General features: G+C 43.9%; 1 protein-coding gene across 1 annotated transcript in view; it reads right to left on the bottom strand.

The window, feature by feature from the left end:
- Positions 1-504: 504 nt before the first annotated feature.
- tmtc2b (transmembrane O-mannosyltransferase targeting cadherins 2b) overlaps positions 505-10,580 on the bottom strand; it is a 71,326-nt gene continuing 61,250 nt past the window's right edge. Inside the window, exons 11-12 of the mRNA XM_047034815.1 lie at positions 7,482-7,545; positions 505-3,279 (exon numbers count right to left, since the gene is read on the bottom strand). Coding sequence (XP_046890771.1) covers positions 3,100-3,279; positions 7,482-7,545 — 244 coding nt within the window. The 3' untranslated portion in view covers positions 505-3,099. The remainder of the gene's footprint in view (positions 3,280-7,481; positions 7,546-10,580) is intronic.

Raw genomic sequence — 10,580 nt, 5'->3', positions numbered from 1 at the left:
TAAGAGAGGCACACCTGTGTTCTGGGAAGGAAATTCAAAATGGAATGGACAGTCCACAGCCTGGGCACATTCCAAATCAATAAGGAACCCTGGGCCTCCTCTTGCACATGTGAGAACCATCACAAGGCTAACTCCTTCATTCTTAGGCTAGGGCCTTCTGCTTGTCAGCAGGGTTTCAGCGGTGAGGAAGAATGAGACAGACCAACCAGATGTAGAGACTGCGCTACTCTACCATGTGGGAATATTTACATCCCTCTCGGTGTCGAACAAAAGATGAAAGTCAACGAGATCCATTTGAGCTGGGTTTATGACACATTTTAGCAAATTTGCAGGAGAACTTTAAATGCTGTGTAAAACCTGTTCCACAGCATGCTAGGCCACCCTATTAAGTCTGGGATCCACTAGTCATAAGAGGCGGATAAGAGTATGGACTGTATGGATTACTGTGTAGAACAGACACACATGCGTTCTTAAGATGAAGAACGCTAGGAGTCCGATGAAAGCAGAACACCATTTTATTGTGGAAAAGCAACATTGGGAAAGTCTATTCTGGCACATGGTTTCTTTTTTATATTACAAAAAGGAAAGGCAACAAATTGTGATCATTTATACAAATACAACAACTTTCCAAAAATAAAACTTTAATTTAGTAAACTCTCTGAGTGCTCTGTGAGCCATATTCTGCAATAACCCACTGCTTTAGAAATCCCTGAGCAGAGACACAGAATGAAACACTTCCTATTTCAGTCACACTAATTTGTTCATGAACAGTTTACATACAAGAGAAATTAGAAACGTGATGGGAGATTTGCGTGTATCCGTGTGTGTGTTTGTGTAAAGGAGTTGTGATTATCAGATTCAAACTTTTACTGAAACATCCAAAGGGGTGATATTAGCCAAGTACATCACAGTGTTTACACAGTCACAACCACCACAATTGCTACACTCACAGCCAACTGTACTGAAACTGCTATCAAACCATGTGAAATACCATATTAGTAGTGTATTCCTACCGACAGAGAGACAGAAACACACCAGGTGGAGGACTTGTAATGTTAGCGTAGAAAGAAGGTGACTTCCATGACAACTATCCCATCTATAAAGCACTGTACTCGACCACTTACAAAGTGTACAGACAGAGGAAGATCCCATCCTTCACTTAATCCCATTCAAAATTATTATAAAAATAATCATGTTCAAATGTTCCTTTAAGAAAAAAAATAGAAAAAATCGTATATGTATATTTAGGTATTGGCCAAAAAGTCAAACGTTGTGGTTCAGATTACACTTCAGAATACTGTGCGATGTTTCATTAAATTGTAGTTGCACCATATTGTCTGTGATGGATTCTTACCAAACATCTTTCTTAATTACAGATTTGAAACACAGTTCCAGCTGGTTTATATCACAAATAAATAACTAATATGCAGTAAAATACAGACAAAGTAGGCATACAGCTGAGGACAGATGGACATCCCTACCACACAATGCCGTAACAGGACTTCTAATGTACATAAAATAATCTATTAATTAACTGTGTTTTGATATGCTGATGACAAAATAGAAAGAATGTATAAAACTGAAATGTTAGTTTAGGTAGAGGGAGGGATCACGGCAAAATACTTCCAATTACTTTTGAACTTGACCCAAGTCAGACTTGCAGAGCCCTCAGCCTCCCTTCCAAGTCTGACTGCAGATCTGTCACACCAGTAACTGCACACCGGTAACTGTCGCTTCTTGAATCATATATTAAGATTAATTTATACAAACAAATACATGAAAATTAACATTTCAAAAAAGTATTACAGTTAAAGATTCCCTCAGACATACTATGGCTGTGCATTGTTATAAAAAGGAGTGCTTGGGTTAGATTGCTATTTGGTTATGAGAACTCAAGAGATGGCTCAAGTCTTTTTCTTGTAATGTTCAAGACATCAGCACATGAGTCTGTATCTGGAAAGGAACAGGCCATTCTCACCGCTCCTAAACTGTCTGAACCTTCTCAAAGCAGTTCAGCTGAAGTAGGTGAATACAGGTACCTAGTTCATAACGTCTTACTGTACCAAGCCTCTAAGAGCGGATTTAGTACCCAAGGACACACTAGTTGCACACAAAGGAGCAAGTTATCATACTGTACCAGTCTGTTTCAAAGTTCAATTGAGTCATGGTAGTGGTCGAAGAGTAAGGCATAACAGAGAATAACTGAAACTTAAAAATGTTTACTTAAATAAACACCACATGTACATTAATGTTTTTTCTTTTTTACTTTCCTTCAAATGAGCTTGTTTTGTAGGAATTGATTCATCAAATGACTGGGATTATTTGTATTTGTTAAAAAGGTATTCAGAGTCTTTTTCCCTTTTATCTGTAATCACTTTTCAACAACATGCTACCTAATCTGCTATTAAACTTACAGATATGGAAGTGAGGGGATTTGTTTCACACAGGAAGCTTATGAAACAATTTCCCTTTGGCAATATCACCGGATTAAATTCAGTTTCCAGAAATATTGCCTTGAAATCGAGTTCATGGTCAAAACATAGCTACTAAACCTGTAACTTCCCATTATTTAACTTAACTTCCACTTATGTGCACAGAAGTTTTGACCAATACTTCATGAAGTGGTAGTAGAAGTGGAATAATATCTAATGTACTGCTCTTCCTTCAGATTCTGAACGTTCTGGGCTTTCATTGTTTCTTGAGCTTTGAAACTTGCACTGCCCCTGGACAGATTTGGCCCTAAAGGACCTATTTATTCATCAAAAGGACGAAACAATTATAAAATAACTAGATTTCAAGTATGTATCTATGGCCCTCTTCAAGTTAAGTGTTCCGATAAAGAATCACAGGTCCTGTGAAGGGGGTTTCTAGAAAGGCATCCAAGTGTTGCATGCTTCACAAGGACCAGCCCCTCAGAGAGTCCCTTCTGGCCTGCGGAGAGCTGGGGCGTGTGAGTATGCCAGTCATAGCCTATGCTGTCCCCCTCTCTCCTTATTTCCTCCCTCCATCTCTCCACAGTGATGAGTAGGGGGATGGGGCTGTGTCCTTCCCCAGGGTTGGTGCACAGATGGTGGGCTGGCTGCCGAGTTCACAGCCGCCTCATGGCCCCATGGTCCTCAAGCCCTGTTTCTCCATGATGTTCCATAACTTGCGCAGGTTGGACTGGGTGATGGTGTCGTCCGGCTTCAGCTGCAGGGCTCGGAGGTAGTTGGCCTCTGCCTCCTGTAGTTTACCGTTGAGGTGGAGGATCGCTCCCAGGTTCATCAAGGCTGCAGGATACTGAAGTAAAAACAAGGAAGTGACCCGAATTAATTGTCTTTTACAGTACAACACTGTGAGATATCCTGGTTCAGCTGTTGCCATAAACACTTTATTAGGTTGGCAATCGTGTGCTTTGTGTAGACAGATCATTTCATTGCATGGAACATTCAGAACTTAGAAAGTCACAAGGCTTGAAAGGCATGGGTGAATGTTAGGAGATAAATAATGCAAATAAGTGTCATATCTACTTTCTGTTTGAATCCATCTACACTTTTAGGCTATGCATAATTGAACAGGGGGTACTTCTCTAAGGAGATTGCGTAACAGTCTGCCATCAAACACTGTAAATACTGATCAAGCCATGATTGAAGTTTAAACAAAGAGACAGGTGTCAGCCATTAGTAAAAAGTATTCCGTAATTTAGATGATGCTGTCACCACTTTGACAGGACATCCTTTCATCTATGAAGTTCCACAGTTTTGGCATGACATTTCACGGGCCTAGCCTCAAGACCGCCCTGTGTGAGACCAAATCATGACTGTGTTATCCTGCTCCAAGCATTGAGACACTGAGCCAGTCAAAGCGTGAGTCACCAGGACTAGAGCACTAAAGTGTTTACTGCATGATCCAAACAAGCCTACAGAGCCACCAGTGACCCAAAGAGTGTCTACACATCTGATCTCTATTTCAACCTTGATATTGGAAAATATGTTCCCCTCTGCACTTATCGCTACTGTTCTGGTCCACAGCTACATACTATAGCAGGGTGTTGGTTAATAGTATGAAATGCGAGTTTTTGGTTTTATTTAATAAAAAAGGTATCCCTATAAATACAATTTGAGAACATGTTACGAAATCCTGGTGTTTTTCTGACTTCTCACGAGGTCTCATGAAAAGATGTGAGTTTATGTCAGGAGTACATACATGCCACGGGTTGCCAACATTATTTAAGCCAACTGTCAAGCTGTGAGGACGAGGAGCTGTGTAGATAACCATTTAACCTAACATACCTGTCATACCGTTGTTAGAGTGAGATTTATATTGACCTGGTGATGGTTTAGCCATCATTGTAATCCTGAGGGCTTGGACAGTCAAACACAGACAGGCCTCCATTTTCCCGAGCGTTTGCCTTGGCTGATCCACACTGTGCTGTGTAGGAGATCAGCTCGGGCCTAGCCTGCTCTACGACACTCATCATCTCTGTTTTCCCACTGTCAAGGTTAGATGAGTGATGTGCCATGCATGAGAATTTCAATGGGAACAATATGTCCAATAGTGCTTCTCCTCTCATAGGGGAAATTAAATTGATTAATAAATCAAACGGCCTCTGGAATGATCCCGTCGTCCCATAGGCGGCCCCTCTCACCCCTTGACGGATATAAAATAACACATTTGCTTCAGACTTCCTCGCCAAAGTAAAGGCTGGCATGGCCTAAATTCCCACTAATGCTGACTCAAATGTGTTTGAGCCTTTCATTGTTGGATACAAATGTACACTATTTCTAAGCAGTGAATACTGCTTTTGTAACGTCACCTTGGCCTGGGTACATTATAGAACTACACAATTATAGATATGCTCCCCAAGCTATAGCAATCTGTCTCCCCAGGCAACCAGATTTGAGCTAGAAGGCCACTTTGAACTAGGACCCAGATAGACTAGCCGTTATTTAACCCCTTAAAATGAAGATCAAGTTACGCGGACCAATTTGTAAAATGTAATCCGTGCTCGAGACCCATTTTAAGATTGCAAATATGATTTGAAAGGGGCCACACATCCATGCAAGCCCCAGCACATAGTATGATATATGGGCTCCACGTGTGTTATTGTTCCTGTGTGGAGCACAAGGGCTTCCTACTGTTTTTGAGGTCAAAGCCCCCATGGAACACCAACAGAGATGGCCTGTGAGGCTGGGCCTGAACCCTTCAGGGGTGCAGGAGTCACCCAGACCACAGAGGACCTGAACCCTGGGTGGTGGCTCTGGTTTCCACACACCGACATTCAGAGGTAGCAAACCACAAGCCGCAAAGAGGAACAAAAACACCATTCCATATAGGTTCCCTGGTCCACTCCTGTGTTTGTGTTTGAATGGATCCTGAAACGATTCATCGGTATAAACATTCGATATGTTTATACTGTATATTATAAATATCTTCATACAGTATGCTACAATTTGGGGTTAGGTCCACACTACACATTTCCATCGATGAATGAGCAACATTGTGCGAACGCTGACTCTCCTGCTTTCTCCTTCAGTACAGCTCAGTTGAAGCGTCGGATCCCACACGCCAGCCCCCAGCCTCTCTCCCTGACGTTGACCCCCACCCGACCCTTCCCCCCCAGTCTCTCTCCCTGACCTTGACCCCCACCAGACCCTTCCTCCCCAGCCTCTCTCCCTCCTAACCCTTGACCCCTACTGGACCCTGCCTCCCCCAAAACCCTCCACCCTCCGGCATCTCCACCATTCCATTTCCTCAGGCATGCAGTTAGTTATAGGACAGATGTGGAGTATATCAGTTGGGCGTCGGGGAAAACAGCTGTTTTAAACCATGAAAGTACAGTTCAGGAGGGAGGGGGTAGACCAGTAACAAACCTACTTAATCCTCAGAGTATACCAGGTGGGGCATATCTAAGGGAGGGAGGCCCTGGTAGACATGAATCCCACAGATGCTGCTGTTTTAGGGGGAACACTGCTGGGAGAGTACCTCTGTCAGGCTCCAGTAACGTTGGTGGAAACCACTGATGGGATGGAGCTACACAGCATCTCAGTTCAAGAACACTCAAATGGAATTGAAGTGTCGTTAATAAATGCCAGTCCTAAGGAATCACGAACAGTCAGCCAACAGCATACTGAACTATAGTGTGAAATAACAAATAAAGATTGACAAGAAACATGGTTTAAGTCAAGTCCTATCTGATAGAACAAAAGATAACTGTAAGGAAGATGAAAGATTGTACTCAATCGTAATATGGCCGTCCTTATAAACAACCCTAATGGAACGTTGCCTTCCAAATAAGGTGATGACATTCGGCTTAAATTGACTGTTTTTGAGCTTGGACAAAAGTGTTTAGATTTGCGGATGCCAAAAAAGCTCAAATACAAAGCTCAATGGATGATGATCTTCCAGAAATAAACATGAATACCGGGAAGACAAAATATCATCTAGCTGCTACGATGCCCTGCTTACTTTCAGTCATCGTTGACATTTGGCAAGTCTAAATAAAGTCTAAGATTAAGATATACCAACGAATAAACAGGTCGTTAAAAACAAGGCACTTCCACCTCTCAGAGTCAAAGAGAAATAACCTCTCTGAATCCTGCATCAACATGGCCTACACTACAAGGCAGAGCAACTGCAGACTGTCTGCAGCACAATGACAGTGAAGGCCCCTTCTCCACAGCACGGGGATCAGGGTTAATCGTATTAATGTTGCTGACTTATGGATATGAGCTCTCTGTTTCACCTTTGACTCTCTAGTGGCTCAAGACTCTGGTAATGTATTCCTTTCAACCCAGACAATAATGAGGGCTGTGTCACTGCTAGGAGAGTTGGGGAGTGGTACTTGATTAGGAATTCAAACTACAAGGTTGGCTCGCATAGGAAGAACCCTTGATAATGTACATGTTTATCACCGAACCTTCTAGACAGCATTATCAAATGAATAGGATTGATGAGAGAGAGTCTCTTGGTTAACACAATGTGTAAACTGTGTATTTGGTACTAAACGTATTGACATTTTTAACTGGCTCAGCACAACGTCTAGTAGTCCGACACTGTCCAGATACCCTTTGCTACTCAAGAAGTCATTTCTTCTAATCAGGAATATAGCAGAAATGCCACAAACCTATATGCCCATGAATCACTGCAAGAAAAACAAGTTATACATTCGCTGTCAAACGATCTCAACGTACCCCCGAGTCTACTCATTTCAAGTCACCAAAGCCCCACGACTAAGTGTTATTATCATTATTCTTCCCACCATCAAATTACCCCCGCCTGTTCTTTGAAGTTCTCTGATTGATGTTGCACTAACAAACCTTTAAGCTGGGTACGAACCGAGCCAGAGTCTTTCTGATCTGATCCTTCACAATGGGGGCCATTGTAAGAGAACCGTCGGGGCAGCCGAGGGCTGTTGATTGCTGCGAGAGCCACCCAGCCTGTGATTGCAGCTGAGCGTCCATCACGGTGAGTAATAAGGGGGTCATTAGGACGGTACTCACATTGGGTCTCAGGCTCGCCGCTCGTCCGTAATACTTCTCAGCTGCCTCGTTCAGACTGGCCTGTCTGCGGAGGCAAAAACACGGGAAGCAACCATCAGTCATCTTTATTGCTGGGACTTCAGAGGGTAGACCTTGACCCCTGTGTGCTCACTGGTCACCGCGGGCCAGGGACAGGGCACAGCTGGGACACTTGGAGCCAGTCCCACAGGCTGACAACAAACCCAGGTCTGTCGGAAGGCTCTGTGCAGTTAACAGTCTGATGACGTTCGCTTCATTACTAGGTCACAATCTTTGACCCGTTAAGTTGGTACAAAGAGAATGATCTTTCTCATCCATCGCGGGTTTATTCATAACAAACAACTTCAAAGACTATTATGGCCCCTTGTGGTTCGTGGTGTATCAGTGTTCCTGGTTGGTGGGAAGTTGTTGGATCAATATTTCATGATTAGCAATATGGATGAAAGATTCATGAGAAAGAAGTGTGGGGAAAGGATGCTTGGATGGTGGTACTTTTGACAACATGTAAACAGTCTAGATCGGAATCAGGGAACGAAGTTCTTGCTTTACAGAATGAGGGAGAAGGTCTTCCTCAAGTCCAATAAAAGAACTGGCAGTGACAACAGGTAGACTTCAGGACAGATGAGTTCTCACTTCATCCCAGAGGACCCGAGGAATTTAGTGTCTGTAGTTGCTTCTATAAAACCCTTCGTCCAAGCAGGAATGTCTTCCACATCTCCATACCCAACCGCTTCTATGCCCTTTTTACCTGGCTGCATGACTCCCCCTTCCCTTCAGCCAAAAAGCTTTTCCGTTTATCAATACCCCTATAAATCAAAAATAATTTTACAGCTCACAGCTGCGTTTCACTGATGGTAGCAATTGTCTCATTGCAAACAGTTTAACTTTGACAGAGTCAAGGACAGGCCCAACACGAGCTGGCTCCAGATCCCTGAGTCGTAATGATAAAAGGGAGACCAGACCGTCTGAACTGGGCTTAGGAAGTCTGGCCCTATTAAAAGACTGTCCTCCGTAGGGCAGCAGGGAAAAGGGGAACCGTAACATTGGACAACCAAGAATGCACCATGGATACATCCTTACCTGGGTAAAATAATGGTTCATCGTCATCTTTGACAGGTGAAGGCTGAGAGGGACGGATCCAAATATATATACATGAAAAACAAATGAGGCCCGGAAAAAAAAGACGACACTTGATACTCTTGTAGGTCGTTCAAAGCATCCAAACCTTGGAGCTCCACATGGGGCCGTTGCAGTTAAGTCACAGCAGTGGTTCAGTAGTGGCTGGACAGCAGACGTGTATTTGGATGCTTTCCACATGAGGTAAGTCAGACTGGAGTGTGGCAAACTGAGCTGTAGAGGTGCTCTAGAGTGAACCGATACAAAGGGACATTTGGATATAGACTGTCACAACTGCAGGTATACATGATATGTCTATTCACAGTATATGCTTCTGTCTGAACCACTCTCTCTGATGTGAGTCAATGGGACAAATACAGTATTTAATGTTTTGGCTTAACGTACATTTCTGCAGTCTTTGTCTCCAAACCACAATTGTGTGTTTATGTGCCAGAATAACATTTAGATAATAGTATTTAAGAAAGAATATCTTAAGAATGACAGTAATCCAAGTCTATAATATCATTATCACATTTCTAAACACATTCTTGGATGTTTGATGGAAGGTGGCCACTCTGTGGTCACCATAGTGATTGGTCCTCCCAATTTTAGTGGGATTGTGTTTAACCAGAGCAAAGGACGACAAGAGCTAACAACCAGTTAAACCAGCACTGACCCTCATTCTAGACCCAAACCTTACACTTCAGCTACACCAGCACTAAATTCCATTCTAGACCAGCCCTTACCCTTGGGAAACAAATACACCCTTTATTAAGCTCACTGCAGACACAATGACTCACCAATCATTAATCTGACTGTGTCCCTTACAACTAAGGTCAGTCTGAAAAACATTCCCTTTCAGCACCAGACAGCTATCTGAGTGTAGATCTAACTATAGCTGACGTCTCTTTCTACAACGACGAGACACTTTTTTTGCACAACTGCTCAAATTAATGATCTTGTATTCTGTCTGGATGTTCTGGACTTGGCAAGCAGTGTTACATTTACATTTCATTTACATTTAGTCATTTAGCAGATGCTCTTATCCAGAACTACTTACAGTAAGTACAGGGACATTCTCCCCGAGGCAAGTAGGGTGAAGTGCCTTGCCCAAGGATACAACGTAATTTTTCGAGGCCAGGAATCGAACTGGCAACCTTCTGATTAATAGCCCAACTCTCTAACCGCTCAGCCATCTGACCCCCCCACAGTCAACAGTCTGGCTCCCAGAGGGCCTTGGGCCCTGAAAGGCCAGCATTAGCACATTCCCCAGGGCCCGAGCACTCGAGCGGCCCTCCCTCCCCACACCGGCCTCCGCTTCCTCCACCGGCTTCCACTCTGAGGGGCCGTTTGGAATAACGTGCTGATTGTTTAAAGAAGGCTGGGGGAAGCGGAGAGAGGAAGCAAACTTGTCAGAGGCTGCAGCAGAGGCCCCCGGAGAGCAATGAGAGACGCTAGCACATCTAAGGGGGCCTTCCCTCCGCTAACCTTTACTCCGTCCTTTCTCCCCCTCCACTCCTCCCCCCGCACACATTCACTTGCATCCCCACCAACTGAGGGTCTTCCATGTCTGGGTCCAAAACAAACACATAAAGAACATGAGCTCCAGAAGAGCCAGACCCCATGCCAGCAGGGCGGTGGGGAGCATGAGCCCAGCCCCTGGTTCTCTTCGGCTGCCAGGGGTCTGGATCCCGGAAGGGGCTCTCCGTGGAGAGAGAGGCCGCAGAGGAGCACATAACCCTGGATCAGAGCTAGTGTGTGGGAGTGGGGCGCCAGATGAGTGCAGACAGAAGCTGCAAACGGCTGAATGACGACGTTTTTATTTATTTATGGCTTTCGTCAAATTGAGTGAAGAACTCAATGTCCCTCTACAGGACTAGAGCGATTCTAGACATGCAGACTTGTACTGACTGCTTTCACAGTAATAACTTCCCTTGTAATTCTCCCTGGATACATTCAAGCAAG

This window comes from Hypomesus transpacificus, chromosome 14 (genome assembly GCF_021917145.1).
Source record: "Hypomesus transpacificus isolate Combined female chromosome 14, fHypTra1, whole genome shotgun sequence".
NCBI lineage: Eukaryota > Metazoa > Chordata > Actinopteri > Osmeriformes > Osmeridae > Hypomesus > Hypomesus transpacificus.
The sequence above is the reverse complement of the archived record's forward strand: the minus strand, read 5'-3'. Positions and strand labels throughout refer to the sequence as shown.